The sequence below is a fragment of the Choloepus didactylus genome, chromosome 9 (genome assembly GCF_015220235.1).
Source record: "Choloepus didactylus isolate mChoDid1 chromosome 9, mChoDid1.pri, whole genome shotgun sequence".
Lineage (NCBI taxonomy): Eukaryota > Metazoa > Chordata > Mammalia > Pilosa > Megalonychidae > Choloepus > Choloepus didactylus.
This window is the reverse complement of record NC_051315.1, coordinates 132,097,782-132,117,137: the sequence shown is the minus strand read 5'-3', so window position 1 is coordinate 132,117,137 and position 19,356 is coordinate 132,097,782. Positions and strand designations below refer to the sequence as shown.

At 57.9% G+C, this 19,356-nt stretch overlaps 1 protein-coding gene across 7 annotated transcripts in view; it reads left to right on the top strand.

The window, feature by feature from the left end:
* HDAC4 (histone deacetylase 4) overlaps positions 1–19,356 on the top strand; it is a 367,147-nt gene that overhangs the window by 334,542 nt on the left and 13,249 nt on the right. For all 7 annotated transcript variants that reach the window (XM_037849277.1, XM_037849273.1, XM_037849274.1 and 4 more), the window contains exons 20-24: positions 1,373–1,460; positions 3,253–3,372; positions 4,301–4,398; positions 13,949–14,067; positions 15,582–15,715. In XM_037849277.1, the coding sequence (XP_037705205.1) occupies positions 1,373–1,460; positions 3,253–3,372; positions 4,301–4,398; positions 13,949–14,067; positions 15,582–15,715 (559 nt within the window). The remainder of the gene's footprint in view (positions 1–1,372; positions 1,461–3,252; positions 3,373–4,300; positions 4,399–13,948; positions 14,068–15,581; positions 15,716–19,356) is intronic.

Below are 19,356 nucleotides of genomic sequence, written 5' to 3'. Positions count from 1 at the left end.
GGGAGCCTACGGAAGACAAGTTTGTGATAAAAAGTCGGGAGAGGGTTAAACTGCACCGGGAATAAGCTAACACAGCGCATCGGTGTTCCCGAGCAGCCCAGTCCACTCCCTTGGGCCTCTTCGTGGCTGGCCTGGCTGACTGGTGATGGTTGGGGCCGGGCAGCAGGGCCACTGAGTCGGCCCCACTGGGCCAGCTCCCGGGATGCTGTTTCAGGGCTCCCAGATGCCGCTGGCTCTAGGCACCATGGTTCAGGGTGGGGTGGGGGGCGGACAGAATGCAGACGTCTCAGGTCCATCACTGCTGTGGAGACCCTCTGGCCACGGCCATATGAGGTCCTGCTGCCTGGGGGGAAGCAGACATGCTGGAACGCCAGGAGAAACCAGGGCATGTGGTGTGGCACAGCGGCCGGAACATGCCAGAACCATGGGCCAAACCCCTGGACAGGGCCTCCCGCAGGAGCTGGGGCTTAGCTTAGGCAAGCAGGAGCCCTCTGCTGTTTTAGGTCAGGAGGCAAGCTCGGCCCTTTGAAAGGGAACCCTCACGTAGGCGGAGGAGAGCCCCAGCAGTGCACCGGGGGTTCCTCACAGCCTCACCCGCAGGGCTGCCCCAGACGCAGGCCCACTGCCCTCCTCCAGCCTGGGGTTTCATCTGCTTTGCTCGCCAAAGTTACAGTTCTAATCGGAGTCTAAGTTGTTGCATCTTCTAAATAAACTAAATGGATGCCAAGTGGAATACAGGGGAATGTTCTCTGTTGGCTTCGCTCCGTCCCTCCATGTGTTTCTGAGAAGTTGTCGCGGTTGTAGGGCTGAGGTCAGAGGGGCAGGGCTGGTGGCAAGCGGGGGTTTGAACATCCCAGGTGTCTAGGCCTTCAGATCGCTGTCCTGGATTCTAACACCAAAGCAGCCAGGGTCCGAGATTCTCGTGGGAAGTCAGGCAAAAGGAAATGTAGATTTAGAATGTCTTCATTTTTACTAAAATCACTTTCTTAGCTTGTTTTATCTCTCTTTTGAATAAGACTCTAAGAATGACAGTTTTATTACCAGAGTGATTATCTGAATCTTTATACATCTTATCTTCATATACAGAAAGATGAGCAATAAAAGTAATTAAAATAGGAGCATCGGAAATCTCCAAGGGGGTGATGGTGCGTGTGTGCGCATGTGTGGTGTGTGTGTGTGTGTGTGTGTGTGTGTGTGTATGATGTAACGTGTGTGTGTGTGTGTGTGTGTGTATCAATAAAATTTCCAAACTGCTTGACGAGGAACCATGGTTTCACCAGAATTCTCTTAGGACCTTATGTCTTCTAGTTGATCCTATTGCAAGCCATGTAAAAACTGGTAAATCCCCATTTCTCCTAATTCCTATCTGCAGGGGCTTTTGTTACTTTAACTCTGTGGCCATCGCTGCCAGGCTGCTCCAGCAGAGGCTGAACGTCAGCAAAGTCCTCATCGTGGACTGGGTACGTGAAGCCCGTTTCCCCCGGGGAGGTACGGAGGACACAGGCTGGCTTACTTTCCCCCAGGTGGACAGTTGCGTGTGGAGAGGCCAAGGGTATTTTTTTTTTTTTTTTTTTTTTTGCCTCCAGTGACATTTGGATTTTGGAGTCTTAACTTTCTGGAAACTCTCTGAAAGATGCAGAAAACCAAAGCCCCAAACCCCTAGCTCTGCCTTCCTGCCACCGCAGCATGGCTCCTAAAGGTGTCGGGAAACAGGCCTGACACAAGGGCACACTGCAGGGCGATGGGGGCGAGGCCTGTGGAGGCTGGAGGGCAGGAGCCTGGGGCTTCTGATCTGGGGGGTGGGAAAGGGGCCTCCGAGCTCCGAGCCGAGACTTCACAGACACTTCTGGTGAAACCCCCTTCCCCCACCGCAGTGGGTCACTCAGTGTATGCTTGAGTGGAGGTGGTTTCATCTGTGTCTTCATTTTCCTTAAACAGGGGCCACTTCACAGAACTCCCCTGCCCAAAAGGGTATACTTTTTTTAAGAAAAGGGCTCTATGGTATCTGAATTCCAAAAATGTGCACACTGATCCTTAGACTGGAGGTCGGTACCTTCTTTAAGCTATTTATATATTTTAGGTACTTTCTTAGGTATTTATTATTTTTCCTCCTCTGAGGGGAAAGCGTCAGGCACATCAGTTGGGGTTATGGTTTGTATTGCAAATGAACTTCTCAGGCGTAGGAGAGAAAGAAATGGCCCAGTATCCATTGCTGTGCAAAGCCCAGTGCTGGGGTTATGGGTTGAGGGACTCGTACATGGCTGACGGAGGCAGGCCCTGGCGTTGCTGTTCTGGAAAACACTCCGTTGGCACTCTCTAAACAAATGATGAGGAAAGCTGTGGAGAGAGAAACGCGGTGCGGTTAACTGCAGCCCGGTTTATGGAGCTGGAGATCGGAGAGCACCTCCACGCCCAGCGCTCGGGCGCGCCTGAGGCCTGGGGGAAGTCGCGGTCTCTGCCGACGTCGCAGCCTTGCTGTGCTGTCACGTGGCCACGTGCCCTTTTTCCTCACTGCTTAGACATTGCTGTACTTCCCCATTTTCTAAATGAGCACAGGTAACTTTCATAAGTATGAGAAAGTTGCCCTGCTCTTTGAACTCATGGGCTGGCAGGGAGCTTATCCTGGACGTGCTTGTTGTGTAAAGCTGGGCTGACCCCTCCCCAGCCTTCCTGCTGGAGACCAGTGCGTGGCTGGGACCCGGGGAGAGGAAGGCCCAGGCTGGCAGAAGCCCCAAGATGCCCCCTTTGTCACCCATAGTGCTTTAACACTTGGGGCTTCACGCATAAGAAAAGCATCTGTCATTTTAGTTTGGGGGCCTGGGGTCCCCTGGCCTGTGAAGTGGGCTGTCTCCGCCAGCTTCCCGACGTCTGACCCAGAGTTGGCACCTGACATGTGCCAGTAAGTGAACCAGCCTGCTCAGGAGCCTCCGTCCCACAGTGGGGCAAGGAAGTGGTTCGCTTGCCACAGGGGTCCGGCAGGTGCAGGACATTGATCAAAGTCTTCATCTGGAGAGTGGTGGCCTCCAGCCAGCCTGAAAAGCCAGCCCCCTCCTCACTGCCAGGACGTGAGCCTGCCGTGTGCTGGGGACATGGGCCCCTGACCCGTTCCCTCAGTCCCTTGGCCCCATGCTGCAGAGCTGGTGGGCCCATCTGTGGGTGCTGCCATCCTGTCAGGGGCTCACCCGGGTGGCTCATCTGCGGTACGGCCGCCGTGCCCTGCCCTGGGATGAGGCCTGCTGTCTGTTCCTCAAGGACGTGCACCACGGAAACGGGACCCAGCAGGCCTTCTACAGCGACCCAAACGTCCTCTACATCTCGCTGCACCGCTACGATGACGGGAACTTCTTCCCAGGCAGCGGGGCCCCTGACGAGGTAAGAGGGCGCCTGGGGTCCCTCCCGGGGCTGTGCCCCCACGCACACCTCCCCACCGGCATGCAGCCTTTGGGGTTGGGGGCAGGCTTTGAGCAGCACGCTCCGGGCTGCCCTGGGAGACCCCTCACCAGTTAGAAGCAAGGTCTCCGTGCCCACCAAAGCCCAGGTGGTCACTTCATTCACACGTGGGGACTGGATTCCATCCTGCATGAGCACACGCTTTATTTTTGTCTGAAAGTGCAAGTGAAAGACCGGTGGTCATTTCTGGATTTCATCTAGGCACACTGGGATGGTTATGAAAAGTCCCCATGGAATGCCCACTTCCCTTCATGGGGGGCACGTGGGGCTGCAGCTGGCAGTTAAAGCTGCACCGGCCCGGCGTCCTCGTAGATGGCCCCCCGCGCACGGGGCTGCAGAGGTGGTGCTGGGTCCTGGCCACCGGGCCCTCCCTGACACCCACTCTCCCCAGCAGAGGGGGCTCTCACTCCGAATAAGAGCAACATTGGGCACTTCCCTCCAAGGGAATGTTCTCTGCCCCTGGGCTTGTTTCTTCAAAGGAAGTTGGAAACAGGAGGATCATTTACAGATGTGCTCTGCGGAAAAGGGACCCAACTCTGGCTGCCTGATGTTAGTTTATGACAGATCTTTACTGGGAGAGGAAGAAGGGCAGCGTCCCCAAGGCCCCCGCAGGTTTGGAGTTGCCTGGAGCCTGCAGCGTCTGCAAACACTATTCCACTGTTGAAGCCACAGAATTCGGCTGTGTAGCCTCGTGCCCCAGGAGGTCACACTGCAGAAACCAGTGGCCCACACATCCTCCCCACAAGCTGCTGGGGCTGCGGAGACAGCCCGGCCTGGCTGCCCTGCTCGGGTGTTCTGACCCAGAGGTCTTGGCCAGGGACCGTGACCCACCTTTCTCTTCCGGCCACAGGTCGGCACGGGGCCAGGTGTGGGCTTCAACGTCAACATGGCGTTCACCGGTGGCCTCGACCCCCCCATGGGGGATGTGGAGTACCTCACGGCTTTCAGGTAAGACCCTGTGGCGTTCACAGCTCCTCCTTCACTGCACCAGCAGGGAGGTGGCCACTCTCCGGGTCCCCAGCCCTTCTCTGGCTTACTTTTACTCCTTACTTCGTTTTCCTTTATGAGCTTGCGAGGCAGCATCTCACACCGAGCCTGGCACACCCGCATCCTGCAAGGGGGCACTGCACAAAGTGCCCTCTGCAGAGAGCTGGGCTGCCGTCTCCCAGTTAACCCTTCAGAGCCAAATTGGAGCTGTGTGGACCATCAGCCTTGTTTTGGGTCTTATGATGCTCCTTCTCCTATGCTCAGTATCCAGTCAGGTCCTGGCAGGGGAAGGTGCTGGAGAGGCGGGGCTTGTGGAAGGTGTCAGTCTGTGCTATTCAAAGAGAGATGAATGCAAAAACAGAGAAGATTTTATAATTTCATTGTTTTCTTCCACAAACCTTTTGTGAGATGATGTGAAACAGCAATAAATATTTCACCTTAAATATGTAAAAACCACGTGGCAGCTGGCACCCATTCACAGCACTTCCTCTGCATTACTCTAGCTCCGTTAAGTAAAGCCACAGGGTTACTTCTTTAAACTCGGTATTGACTTTTGTCATCAAGTGGTTCTTTCTAGCCAGAACTAGGTCAGAATGATTTCATTCCTGTAACCCAAAATGGGTGTTTGGCAGGTTCCGTGGTGGCGGTGGCTGTAAAGGGGCAGCAGCCATTGCCTGGAGGGGCTCAGTGGCTCTCAGTGAGCGGCCCCACAGCACGGAGGTGCCCAGGGTTGGCTCTGCGTGCTCAGGGCCGAGTGTCCAGGGCTCTTTAAGTCTCTGCCTTTCTCTCTGACCCCACGGCCCTGGGGTCCTGCTTTATCTAAGTAGGAAGCACATCCATGCAGGTCTGTGTGCATGTCTTTGGGAGGATGTGTGTAGATGTGCCTGTATGTGCATAAGTTTTTCTGTGTGAGTTTGTACTTGTCTGTGTGTACATAGGAATGTGTGTGTGTCTGCACACACATGCCTTGTGCACATGTGTGTCTGTGCACATGCTGGTGAGCCGTGCGTGTGTCTGTTGGCAGGGGGGTGTGCACACGCATGGCTAAGATTGCATGAAGAACATCTCCCGAATTTGATGCAGACTCTGCCACTTAACTTCTCTGGGGTCCTGGAAGTCGGCCTGCAGCAGGGTGGGAAACAGGGCCCTGGACCCTCCCCTGGGAGTGGTCATTACTCAGGAAAGGTAAGTCCCAATTCTAGCCACTCGGCGCGCCACGAAACACGAGGGGCCATCTGATCAAGTCAAGGTGGAATGTCAGTTGCTCAGACAGTGAAACTGGTCCACGCAATTGGAAATTTGTCATCTCAGTAGGCTTGCGCTGCTTTTCACCTGAATCCCCCCCCCCACCCCCGCCTCATTAGTTTGATTTGACATGTCTCCTTACTTTGGGTCAGATACAGTGTAATTGTGACAACTGCCAAGCCTAACGTAAGGGAGAAGGGCTTCCCCAAGTAGACACAGAGGTCTAAAAACGTGCTGAGGCTCACGGTTAAGCGGCCACGTGGTGGGTCTCAGGGGCGCATCCCAGCCAGGTGCTGGTGCCCCCGTGCTCAGCAGCGTCTTCCCCGGCGGCCTCTTCACACCAGTGCCCACGTGCGACTTCTCTGACAGTGACGTGCCAGACCTGAGTGGGCAGCGCTGGCCGGTGACTTCCTCCAAGTCAGCACTGGGGCAGCCCAGGGCCCCGAGTGGCTGGACACGGGGAGATGGAAACTGTTCTCCAAGGTGGTGTGACGTAGTAAGGAGACAGCTCTCTCTAATTCCGTCGGCACTCGTCAGTCTGTACTTGGATTAATCCTCACCATTAGTGGGCACTTCTTCGTTGTGCTTAGGTTCTTGGGTCCTGGGGTGAAAGTGCCCAGCACTTCGTTCCTGAGCCTCATGGGCAGGACCACGGCCAAGGGCGGAGTGGGGGCAGGACCAGGGGCAGAACCATGGCCAGGGGCAGGGCAGGGCAGGTTGGAGTGGCAGGACACCTGCCCCCAGGCAGTGCCTTCCTTCCAGCCCCGCAGTGCCTGCTGGGCCAGCCTTTAAGCCGAACCTTCCTTTCCAAGTTGCTCTTGAAATTTTGTTTTAATCTCCTGCCAAGTGTGTACATGATGATACCTTATCAAATGGTCTTTTTAAAGCTTGAATAGCTGCTTTCAAAAGGAAAATTGTTTCAGGGTTGTCTTTATTGATTTTAACATGAAATAGCACTTTGAAGTTTATAGTTTATGGTTCCCTGGGCAGTGCTGGGGGAGCAGGGTCACGGATCCCCCCCCCCACTCCACGTGCATCTCTTCCCCTTTTGGGGCCCTGAGGGCGGCCCCTTGTTGCACAGACCCTTGGCCTGCCACGTGCATTCTCGGGGGACCAGGCCGAAGATGAAGTAAGGGGAAGAAAGTCGCCCCTAATGAACTCCAGAAGCATCAGGCACTTTCTCCTCGGGCCTGGGGACGTGGCCAGAAGAGGGCCCTTAATTCAAACCATCCTGGCTGTGCCAGGCCTGGGCTTTGAAGTCTGCAGGAGGCTGGGGGCGGGAGGGGGTTGCTGCACTTCCTTAACCTCTCATTTACCTGCTGTTTCGTGACTGGGACTGTCTACCTGTGAGCAGGGGTGAAAATGAAATTGAGGTTGCTTTTTTTTCTTTTAAATTCTAATTTAGATTTAAGTATGATGTTATAAAGTTTAAGAGATGTCCATGAAACTGGCTGTACTAAAGTGGTAACTTTAATCTCCAGATGATCGACATTTGCATTTAAATTGGGCAGACTAGCTTCCTTTCCCCCAACCCCTGAGCTCTGGCACCCTTAACTTTTCTTGCTTCCATAGGTTATTATATTTAAGGATGCGTTACAGTGGCATTCGACCCAAATTTGGAAGTACTGGATCTGCTTTTCTAAAGGTGATTCCATCTCTTAAGAGTATCCAAATATGTGAAAGGCAAAAATTTATCTAAGAATATTTTGTTAGGATTTTAGCAGCAAAAATGTATAAGCTAAAAATTTCCTAGAAATTTCATCTTTAGCGCATGTTAATTGTACCTACTCTCGGCTGGTATTTGAGGATATAAAAGAGGTAACAGCCAGCACTTGTCCCAGAGGACAGCCACGGTCGGCTGGGGTGACAGCCCCCACCAGGCAGTTAGGACGGAGTGGGTTTGGTGATGAAGCAGCCCCCAGTACTGCTGGGGCTCTCCGGGGCCCCTGCCCACCAGGGGGGCCGAGGAAGCTTCTGGGAGCCAAGGCTCAAGAGAAGGAGGTGTCCAGGTGCAAAGGGGCCCTGAGCCTGCACGATCGGCTGCCGGCATCCGTGCTACCAGACAGCAGAGCAGATGGGAGAGACGGCAGCCTTGGAGGACCTGCCCTCGAGCCTGTCAGAGGAGCTTGGCAGGTGTGAACCCCAGGGCTGGTTTGCACTGGGGATGGTCTGTCCAGGGACAGCCGGGCTGCAGGCGTGCTCCAGGGCAGGTGGGGCGGGGGTCCCCGGGGTGGGGGAGAGGGGCCATTGCAAGACTCGATTACCAGTGAGAGCGGGCAGGAATGGGGAGGCGTCTGGCGAGGCCTCTGGCTGTGGCTTGGGAGACGGTTGGGGTATCACTGTGCCCCAAGACAAAGACCCCGGGGAGCAAGTTCCACGTTGGGGCAGATGATGGTCAAGCCTGGCTCTCGGGGCCCTGTGGCTCTCAAAGACTTTGAGTGAAAGCTGGAGGGTGTCCGTCTGACCTGGCCGTGGGAGGCCATTGGCCTGTGAGGATGCATCAGGAGGCTGAGGCAGAGGGCCTGGGTCGGGAGTGGGTGGGGTGTGAGGTGGCACCCAGGAGCCTGGGACGGGGCGAGGGAGGGAGAGGGGACAGGCTGGTGGCCACACAGGCACCTGCAGACAAGTGTCGGGGTGGGAGGAAGGCAGATTAAGGGTGGTGGGTGAGCCCGGAAGACACCGCAGATGGCGAAGACATCTTCAGAAGCAAATTCCCTTGCGGTGGTGGGCAGGGACCTGGGGGTGGCCAGGAGGGGCCTCTTTGGAGTTGCTGTGTCTGGGGGGAGCCACTGGGCAGGCCCAGGAGAGGCCCTCTCCCCAGACCAGCTGCAGGCCTGTGGGGTGCCCCCACAGGCGCATTTGATTCCCAGTGGGTGGATGGGGGGATGCAGGGGAGGAACAGAGGAGCCCCTGAAGGGCGGGCTGACGGCAGGGGGTGGGATCCAAGGGTCCCCCAGCCTCCAGCCTATACCTTGCCCAAGGGCACTCACAAGGTCAGAGCATCATGATGGAGAGAAGACAAGGTGGCCCTGTGGTAGGGGGAGGAGGGAGACTGGAGGGGGGTGGGTGTCTCCACGGGCCTGGAGAAGCTGACAGAGCCGGTGCCAGCGTTTGGTGACGGGCAGCACTTGAGACCCAGGAGGGGCGGCAGTCCGGGAGCAGGTGTCCCCGCAGGCTCTGCCGGGAGAGATTCCCAGGAGGGCCCTGATGGCTCATCATGGCCGGGGTCAGACAGGTGCTGGGGCTGGGCCAGGAGGGAGGGCAGGAGGAGGAGAAGGGCGCTGAGGATTACAGAGAAGAGGGGCAAATGGTTCCGACTTGGCAGCTGGCAGAGCACCTTCCTGGGTGCCAGTGCCTGGGGTGGGGACTGGGCAGGACCTGCCGCCGGTGTCACTGCTGGGGCAGCCAGGCCCAGGCACTTGGGATCTCTGTGCTGACCCCGTGGCCACAGAGTTCACGTACTCGGGCTCCAACAACCTGCCCGGCAGCCTGGCGGAAACAGATGGGGTTTGGTGGCTCTCAAGAGGATGCCAGACGGGGCCCCCCCAAAGCACCACAGCCCAGCTGACCACAGTGCGTGGGTACTTAGGGGTCGGGCTCTCTGTGCCAGCACCCGGGTGATTCCAGATCACAGAGGAAGTGCACGAGCCTCTTCCTTGCCCTCAAAGTGTGAACCAACTTGGCACATAACAGAAGGAGTGGTTATCAAAACACTGTAATTGTTCAAATTGTGTTGTCAGGTACCCCTGGCACCAACCTCCTGTAAAACCATGTCTGTGGGTTCAGCACCATCTGCTGTTGGAAGCCCTCGTGGGGGTCCCTGCTCCCAGGAGCCTCATGGCTACTGGCATTTAACTGCAGGACCTCATGGAACATTAGCGGTGAGAAAGGAGGAAGGCCACGTGAGGGTGCCCACGTGAGCACGAAGCAGATCACGCGTGCTCTGTTAGAGCGGAGGCGCCTAGTTAATGAGACGTTTTGGGGCGGTTTCTGTAGACTGTGGCCCCGGGGCGCTTGGGGGCCACAAAGGCAGCTAGGGACACAGGCACGGCAGGTCCTGCCTGTGCTGTGGCGTTGCCCCCACGTCCCCAGGTGTCTCGGGTGACCACAGCCCCACTGGACGACAGTGCCTTGGGCTCATTAGCCGTGCCAGCTGGGCCTGCACCGAGGCTCCTGCTGCCCGTGGCTTGCTGGTTTTGTATGGGGCCGAACTGAAAGGTCATTTCTTTCCAGATGGTAGAACCAGCTGTTGAATAAATTATTGCATTTAGATTCAGTTGTGGGTTTTAGACATTACGTGTTTGATCCTTTTCCTGTAATCTGGTGTTATAAGGTGGTTTAAAAAAAAAAAACCCGGATTCTGTGGCTGCAAATGCCAATGATAGGGCCTGATGTCGTGGGGTGGAGCACCTGGGCACACACACTCTCAAAGTCAGGATATTGAACCCACATTTCCCTCACCTGTTATTCCGGCTTTGACGTGTCCTAGAAGCCCTGGCCCAGCTTTTTTCTCGTGGAAACCTGCATGGGAACATGGGCACCTCTTCCAGGTGGCAGCTGTGGGTTCGCCAAGGGCTGTGGACAGGGCTGCACAGCCGATGGAGGTGTCTGGGGCAGGACCCAGGAGGTCCCAGAGGGGCAGGTGCTGCATGACTCGGCTTCAGGCAGGACCGCTGTGGAATGCAGCACACAGCCCGTCCTCTCCCCACAGCTGTCCGGCCGGGCTGCAGCCCCCTGTCGGCCCAGTTCTGCTTGCGGTACCCCGTGGCATCTCCCCCAACCCTTCTCCAAGACTGCACCCCTAAGGAGCCCTCCCCAGTCTCCCCTCGGAGAGCTGCCCATCCCATCACCCGCTGCTCCCACCTTCAAGCAGACGGTTGCTTGGTGTGTGTCGGGAGACCCCAGGCCCTCCCCTCTCTGCCCTCAGGTTGCCTTGTGAAGGGTCAAAGGTGACCTCATAGGAATTCTCGTCTCAAAGTGATGATTTGAGAAAAGGCCTACAGTAATATTTAGATTTTCTTATTTTTGGAGACAGACTTGATTATTTAAAAAATTTAATTCTAGAAATAAAATGTAAGTCAGGGTCCCATTTTCTGTGGCATCTTCCATGTGGCTCCAACTGTCACCACGGCCTGCCTTCTGCACAGTGGGACTCGTGTCCTCTCGCCACCGCTTTGTAGAGGTGACGAGACCGAGTCGCAGAGAGGGGAGGTGACATTCCAGGTCATAAACGCTGGTCAGTACCGGCGAGACGCTCCGCACGCACACGGCCCTCCGAGCCGGCTCCGGGCCTCCTGGCCCCAGCAAACGCGTGCGGTTACATCCCAGATGCCCCGCACCCAGGACAGCGGAAGCACGGGCACCTGTCCCTCCGCCGGCCTGTCCCAGCTGCCCCCGGCTCCGCTGCCTCTTGCCCCCAGGCCTGGGCCGTGCTCTCCGTCAGCTTCCACTGGCCGGACAGGGAAATGATTGACATTTTTTTTCCTTTTGAGGGGTTTAGAAATTAAATAGCTCAGCAATGCATCAAAGCAGAGAAATAAAATCCACCATATGCACTGGCTTTGAAACGGCTGCTCAAGTTCTTTATGAATGAGATGGAGCCTACATAAAACGACTGTGGTTTTCATTGAAAAAATGTCCTGGCTTTAAAACCCATGCCAAACGCATGGCCAGAACTGTGTTTTTCTGCCCTAAGAGGCTTATGTGACAAGAGCTTCATTAAAATAGTTACGCGTCAGCCTCCCTGGGATGACGGCACCAGCTGGAACCCTCCAGCGGGCGGGGGGCAGGCAGTGGGACCCCCTGCCACCCGGGCCGCCGAGGATGGCTGCCTTTCGGGCTCTCGGAGAGGAGGGACCGTGAAGCTCGAACCTGTGGGAAGACACCGCATCTGCTGGCCGCCACCAGCCGGGCCAAGCCCTGGCCTCATAAACAAAAACAAACAGTTTCCGACGCTCTCTCCTCCCCCCTGACTACATAAAGAAGCCTCAGCTTCCAGCTCTGGAGCACACCCAGGGTAGGCTCACGCACAGAGGCTTTGCCAAGGATGACGGGTTTGTAGTTTTTGTCAAAATCCGATGTAATTTTGCTGCAGTCTCAGTGGGCACAAAGAAGCACGGAGACTGGGGCTGGTGATGCCTTCGAGATCACCAGGAAATCTAGAGCAGGGTCGGCAGACCACAGCCTACGTGCCTGATTTTGCAAAGGTTTGATGGAACACGGCCGTGCTTCTTTGCCTCCATGCTGCCGGTGGCTGCTGTTGCCCCACCTCGGCCAGCGTGGGTTGGCGCTGGCAGCGCTGAAAACATTTCTCCTCTGGCCCTTCACAGAAAGAACCTGCCAAACCCTGGTCCAGAGTCACATGTGATGTCCCTGAGGCCCTAACTGTTGGCCCCCGTGGCACAGCCCATCCCTTAGAGTCGCTTTCTTCGCCCTGTTACACGAGGCAATTCCAGAATAAACTGAGAGTTGGGCACAGCATCAGAAAAAGAAGCCAACCTGGGTCTTCCGTGGCTTCCCGGTTGTGCGTCCCAGCCGGCACAGTGCCAGGACGTGAGCAGCTCTGCATTTTTTGGTGGGACTAGCGCCAAGGCATCTCACCACACTGCACATCTATTTTTTTTTTTTTTTTAGAAGAGCTCGTTCTGTGGGTCTTTGAGAATCCAGACATTCCTGTTGCCCTGGAGTTGGGATGGGCATTTCGGGCTCCTGGCCTCCCCGCAGGTCTCTTCACCACCGAGTCCACCGAGAGCAGGCAGGGAGTCTGCGGCGTGTGTGCAGCCCTCGGGGGCTTTTATCAGCTTCGCCACCTGAGAGCATTTCAGTAGGAGTGCAACCTGGAAAAGGGGCATTTAATTTGGAGCATTTTTGTTTTGTCCGGCCACATCTGATATTTTTATGGGCTTATTTTGCTGACTTGAGAGGTGAACTTCGTATTAGAACACAAGCTGAGTGAGGGGCTGTGGTGGCTGTCGCGGCCTGCCCTGCTGGCCCCAGCCACAGCTTTCTGGGTGCAGGGCCCTTTCCGCCCACGTGGGGTGTGTGGAGACCTCGAGATGTGGATGGCGGGAGGCGGGACAGAGCAGGCCGTGTGTGCAGCAGGGACATTCCTAACAGGCGGGGCAGCCATGAGGCCTGGACTGCCCCGGGAGCGGTCAGGCTGGGCGCCTGGCAGGGACCACGTGGTCCAGGCTTCACAGGCGAGAAATAAAATGTACAGCACCACTGCCCGTGTCCCTTCAGGCCACTCGGGGAGTCGGTGGCCAGAGTGGGAGGTGGACGGCCTGGTGCTTCCTCCTCTGCCACGGGGGCTGGAGGAGGCTCTGGGAGCCAGGGACGGTTATTATTAGTTCATGACCCACTAAAGCAAGCCGAAACTACAAATGAGACTGCTTAACCCCCGGTGTTCAGAATAGAATCCATTGTTAACCGGAAAGTCTGTCGCTTACGGGACACGCTGATGTGACGATTCAGCTCTAAGCCACGGGGCTTCCTCTGTGCTGAGAGTGTTTCTGTGTTTCCCTAACCTGAAGGGACCCCGGGGCTGCTCACCTGGTGTCTGTTTTAATCTGTTCCTTACCCCAGTCAATTCCCCTTAAATTCGATCATTGGTTTACCCTAAATGCTAGGAGAGCCCCCGACCAGGCCCGCTGCTCCCCGAGGAGCTGGAGTTGAACCTCAAAGCAGCTTAGATTTCACTCGTTCTTTGTGAGCATTTGTGTTCTGGGTCTCACGTCTCCCCTCTTAGACATAAACTCTCCTTTCTAATTCGTGTTTCCAGCATTCCTTTTTAACCAACCCGGGTGTGTGCTCCCGCCCGTGTGGACACTGGCCCCATGTGCTCTGTCCCCGCACCCGTCAGCAGCCCTGGCCGGTGGACGTGTCCCTGGCAGCTTCTCGGGCAGCTGTGGGTTGGGGGGGCCATGAGGACCACCCCCGGTGAGTTCGCTGGTGCCGGGCGAGTGGCACACTTGTGCCCAGATCAGCAGGCACCAGCAGGCACAGGAGATCCGTGGGTGCAGCCGTCACCGAGCTCACAGACGGGCCTGTCGACTGGGCTTTTCAGATATGTGTGAAGTCAGCCGTGCCCAGTCTGGGTTAATTCCTCCTCATTGAACGCAGGCCGCTCAGCGTCCAGCCCGCTGTGTCCGCGCTCAGCCCGCGAGCCCCAAGAGGGAGGCGTGGCAGGCACTGTCGCTGTCCTGGGGGGCTGCGTGGCCCTGCCCTGCCCTGACACCCACCCCCGTCTGCCCCTCCCGCCCTGCAGGGTTGTGGTCATGCCGGTCGCCCACGAGTTCGCACCGGACGTCGTGCTGGTGTCGTCAGGCTTCGACGCTGTGGAGGGCCACCCCACACCCCTCGGAGGCTACACCCTCTCCGCCAAATGTAAGTCAGGGGGGCCGGGGCCAGGGGCTGCTCTCGCCACAGCATGCCCTGGTGCTGCCCGTTTTCACCGTCACACGTGCTCAGCACACGCCTCAGCTCTAGTCTCCCCTAAACAACGGGAGAAGGAAACTCCTCTGTGTCCCCTGCGAGCACAGCAGCGCTGGCCTCGGGACGCAGCCCAGGGCCCACAGCCTGTGAGGACCCAGACTCTGTCCCCAGGCGAGGCTGGGCCCCCAGGAGCAGGGCTGGTTCCCGCTCCGAGAGCAGGGGCTCACATTGCACTGCTCACTTTTCTCTCTGTCGCCGCGTTGACGGGGAAGGCCGAGTCCTTAAACCTGGAGTGAGAGGCGGCAGGAGCGAGGTTTCCTCCGAGTGTGCTCCCGGGGCTTGCAGGGGGTCACGGCCGTGCTTCTAACATGGAGAAAGAGCGCCTGGATGTGCAGCCCTCCAGGCGGCCCGGGCGAGGGTATCCACCGGTGCCTCGCCCTGGGCTTCATGGAGGCCTCGGGCAGCCTGGAGCCAGGTGGCACTGTTCCCGTCACAGATGAGAACAGGCTTGGTGGTGGCACGGCCTCCCAGCGTCCACGCTGCCAAGCAGCAGCGGCAGTGCTGGGCCTGCCATCAGGGCCGGCCGTGCACTAGAAAGCCTCAGGCTGTTCTGCACAATGGGTGGTGATTCCCACCATCCCGCAAGCTGTTCCTGCCATGGGTGGGTGGTGGGGTGCCGTGGGGAGACCATGGCTACCGATCAAAACCAGCCTGGCACTCACGGAACTCGGGGAGAGGCAAGAGCGGCACGTCCCTGTCCTCCCGTGGGAAGTAGTTGGTGTGTGTGCACGTGCTTGCATGTGCAGAGCACATGTATGTGCTTGTGTATATGTGTGTGCAGAACGTGTGCGTTTGTGTGTACATGTGTGCAGCATGTGTGCTTGTACATGCAGAGCACTTGTCTGTGTGTGCGTATGTATGTGTGTGCAGTGTTGTGCACTTGTGCAGAGCATGGGTGCTTGCATGCTTGTGTGCATGTGTGCTTGCATATGTGTGCGTGTGTCTGCACAGAACATGTGTGTGCGTGCTTGTGTTCGTGTGCACACGCAGGGTGCGTCAGATGACCAGGGCCCTGGGGGGTGTGCTGGCCATGGTCTCTCTGGGAAGCTGAAGGGCAGGAGGCTCGTGGCCATGGGCGGCCCCCCGCTGCCCCCTCTGGGATTTTGGTGTGAGGACTGAGGTGCTTCTGCCTGGATCCCCAACCCTAACCTCCAAATGAGATTATTTGTTGTATTTGAAATTCAAAGCATCAAAACCATAGTTCTTCATCTTACACAGATCAAGAAGGGAATCCAAAACGGAAGTTGTTGGATGAGTTTATTCCACTGAAACCTGGCTTCTGTTGTGTGTGGACGGCCCTCGCCCGCGTGGCTCTCCTGTGACGTGACAAATCTCGCAGCGCGGTGACCCCACAAGCCCGGCTCTTGCCGCCTTTGTCCCACTGGCCTTTCCCGTCTCCCCTGCAGGCTTTGGGCACCTGACAAAGCAGCTGATGGGCTTGGCTGGCGGCCGGATTGTTCTGGCCCTCGAAGGAGGCCATGACCTGACGGCCATCTGCGATGCCTCCGAGGCGTGTGTCTCTGCCCTGCTGGGGAACGAGGTACGTGACCCCGGGAGCACCACAGGCCACCCCACGTCAGTGGGTATGGGACAGCCATGGGCCGCCGTGGGTCACCTCATGCTGGCAAGTCTGGGACAGCCACGGGCCACCCCACGCCATTGGTCCTGGGACAGCCACGGGCCATCTTGTGCCGACAGGTCCGGGACAGCCGTGGGCCGTCCCTTGTCAGTGGGTCCAGAAGTCCACTGGCCGCCCTGTCCCGTTGGGCAGACTCTGTTCCATCCTTGTTTTCAGTTCTGAGTGTAGCATTCTCCCGCCCCGCATAGCAGGGCTGTTAGAAGTTTGGCAGAACTCTTGGATTGTGACCAGAAGAAGGTGGGGGAAGGATTGGCAAGAACCCTCTTCCCTCAGAAGGCTGCCCAGAGCCCTGCCCTGGAAGGTTCTCCACACAGACCGTTCCATTTCCCCTCCAGGCAGTGGCACTGCCAAGAACATCACAATTTCAGGGCTTTCCTGTTGCTTTTTGTTTCTTAATCCCTTCTTTGTAAGCAGTGAGCCTTGGGAGTGAGGTCGATGTGTGTTCACCAAGTCAGCAGACAGGGTGACAGGTGCACAGGCCCACAGACCCCTGCCCGGCAGCCCCTGTGCCATCCCGAGCCCCCGGGTGACCTACCAGGGTCCTGGCTCATGGCCAGGCTCAGCCCCCTGCCCCATGGTTGCCCAGGACACTGAGGGGGACACTGCAGCCTGGGATCCCGCCTCAGCAGTCAGGGTGGGAGAGCTGGAGGCGAGACCCGGAGCGTTCCATCCCGTCCAGCGTATTGGGGCTGGGGTCTCTGCCTGCACTCACAGGCGTGGGCTGCTACCAGGGCAGAGAGAGATGTGGTGGACCCGTCGGGCCGGGATAGGGGCTGAGGGGAGCTGGCAACGCCTGTATGTCCAGCCCGGAGTGCAGAGCTGGCTTGCAGCTCCCATCTTGAGCCGTGTGCTTTCTTGGGTGTTAGATCCATCCAGGGCCCCCCGTTAGCAGGTCCTCATCCTGACTCCACTGCGGAGCAGGGTGGGGCCATGACCCTGAGGTGCAGCCTCCTCTCCTTGCTCGCAGTGGACTCAGTCTCAGGTCCTGAGACAACCCAGCCAGTGAGCAGGGACCGGCGAGGACGGCGCCGGGTCCACAGGGCCTAGGAGTGGCTGGACACCGGCACACTCGCTGGGGACACGGGCCCCGCCTGGAGGACCCCAGGCCCGCACGTCAGTGCCGTCCTCCAGGACGTGCCCCTCCCTCACCCTCAGGCCAGGCGGGGGTACTTCTGAATGGGTCCAGAGAAACTGGGGGTTCAGTGGAGTGTCGCTGGTCCCATCGCCCCAGGTTGGAATAACTAGGGGTTCAGTGTGATGTCACTGCCTCATCGCTCCAGGATTGGAGTAAGTGGGGTTCAGCAGGGTGTCATTGTCCTTGTTGCCCCAGGATTGGAGTAACTGGGAGTTCAGGGGGTGTCGCTGTCCCCACACTTGTCACCCTGGCTTGAGACTTGCCCATTTCTTAGTGGTTCACAGAAACCCTCAGACCCCCCCCCCACCCTTGCTGCACACTCCCTGGCCTGCTGGGCTGAGCCTCCTGGTAGCAGCGCCCCATTTTCAGGATAAGGAAAGTGGAGCTCCAGGCACTTCTGGAAGGGCAGAAAGTCTTACTGCAGCCATTTAAAAAGTGTTCAGACTGCAGGAAATATCCCAGAATGGAAAAAGCAAAGCGTCCAGCATTTGGAAATTGGCCCCAGCCCCTGCAACCGGGTGACCCCAGCCCTGCCAGCCACCCGGGCAGCCCGGTCAGTGTCCGACGTGGAAACGGAGGCCCTGCCAGCTGCAGCCCCACTCTCCCTCCCGGGCTGTCACCCCCCACCATGTGCGTGAGCTGGTGTCACCTCCTGAGCCGGGCACGGCGGGGGGCAGTGGCGGTGCCAGAGGACGCTGCTCAGAGGCTCCGCATCCACTGGGGGCACAGGCCGGCCACGCTGCCAGCTCACACACTGGTGGGCCAGGGGATGGGGACGGGGACACTCGGGCAGGAGCAAACGGGAGGCGAAGTGACGGACTCCTGGGGTTCGGTTGCTGGGGTCACTCTGGGGAATGTGAGGCAAGAAGCGAATTTAAATCCAATGTCCTAGGGAAGGGGGAGTCGATGCTGAACTTGCCCAGATTACCGTGTAGTCTGGTGGGAAGACGACGGGGGCACCTTCCGGCAGGTGAGGTCGGCAGTGCTGCAGCGTAGTCAGTGTGGGTGGGGGGGACGCTGCAGTACATGAAGTCACTGGGGTGAGAACAGACGGATAGAACACAGACCGTGTAGACGATGGTACAAGTATAGGAATGTTCTGTCGTGGGTTATAACAAATGAACGATACCAATACTAGGTGTAACCGTAGGGAGGCTTGTGGGGAAAATGCAGCTAATGTAAACCGTGGACGATGGTCACTAGCACTACTTTAATGAACTTTCATCAATTGTAACAAAGTTAACTAATGTTAAAAAAAGGTACAGTTATAAAAGTGCCATCAACAATTGTAACAAATGCTCCACACCAGCGCACAAGGTGGGTGTGGGGTGGGATGAGGGACCCTGTATATTATGCAGGATTGTTCTGTGAACCCACAACTTCTCTAGTGGAAACACTTAAATAGAAACATCCACCATCGGGACTGGACTCAGCCCTGGAGCGTGGTCACCCGGTGCCCCGGGCATGGGGGTGAAGCCCTCACAGCGTCTGGGTGAGCAGGTTTCAGGCATCGGCCCTGGAAGGTGCAGCCCCCTCCTGTCAGGCCAGGGGGCTCGGGTGTGGGGGCCCAGCCAGCCCTGGCAGATACTTCCAATGACGTCCCCTCCGTCTCAGGAGCAGCTGCTTTCCCGGTAGCTTCCAGCCTGCTGGCGGCCTGGGGACACCCGAGGAGGTGGGGCTGGCCCCCGAGCGCGTCCGCTGAGGGGTACACCTTCTGTCGGGGAGTCAGAACTTCCTGCCTCCCACCACCGAGGGATCTGTGGCCTGCGGGGGCCGGTAGCTGCCGAGGGTGTCCCCAAGCCCCAGCCACCCTGCCCAGCCACAGCTGGCAGTGTGCAAGGGGGCAGCTGGAATGAGCCTGCCCCCCATTCCTGGAAAGGCCCCATTTCATCCTGAGTCCTGAGGCGAACCCAGAAACCCCAGAACACACAGCTGAGCAAGAGCAGCGCAGCACACACCTCGGAAGTTCCCCCAGTGGGACCCTCTTGGGTCCGTCCCTGCTGTGCGATTCCTCACCCTGAGGCTGTGAGCGAAGCCGACCGGGTGGTATCTGGGGGTGCTCCTTCACCACCCAGCCTTGAGCAGCAGTGCTCGGCCAGCAGGGGAGGGCAGGAGCAGGGGACCCCCGAGGGCTGCCCCACAGGCTGCCACTGGGCCGGGGGCAGGGGCAGGCTGGGCTGCCACAGGTGCCTGCCTGAGCTGAGCGGAGAGGACTTGGGGATGCTCAGCGCCCTCAGTGGGTCGGAGCTAGGTGTGTTCCTTGAGAGAAGGAAGATGTGGGCGTGCAAGGAAGTGGGGATGCCACGGCCAGAGCAGCCGGAGGCGAGGGAGGGATGGAGGATGAGCAGGCACTCAGAGGTCAAGAAGGGGCCACTGCCTTGGCTGAGTCGGGGAAGGACGGGGGTGA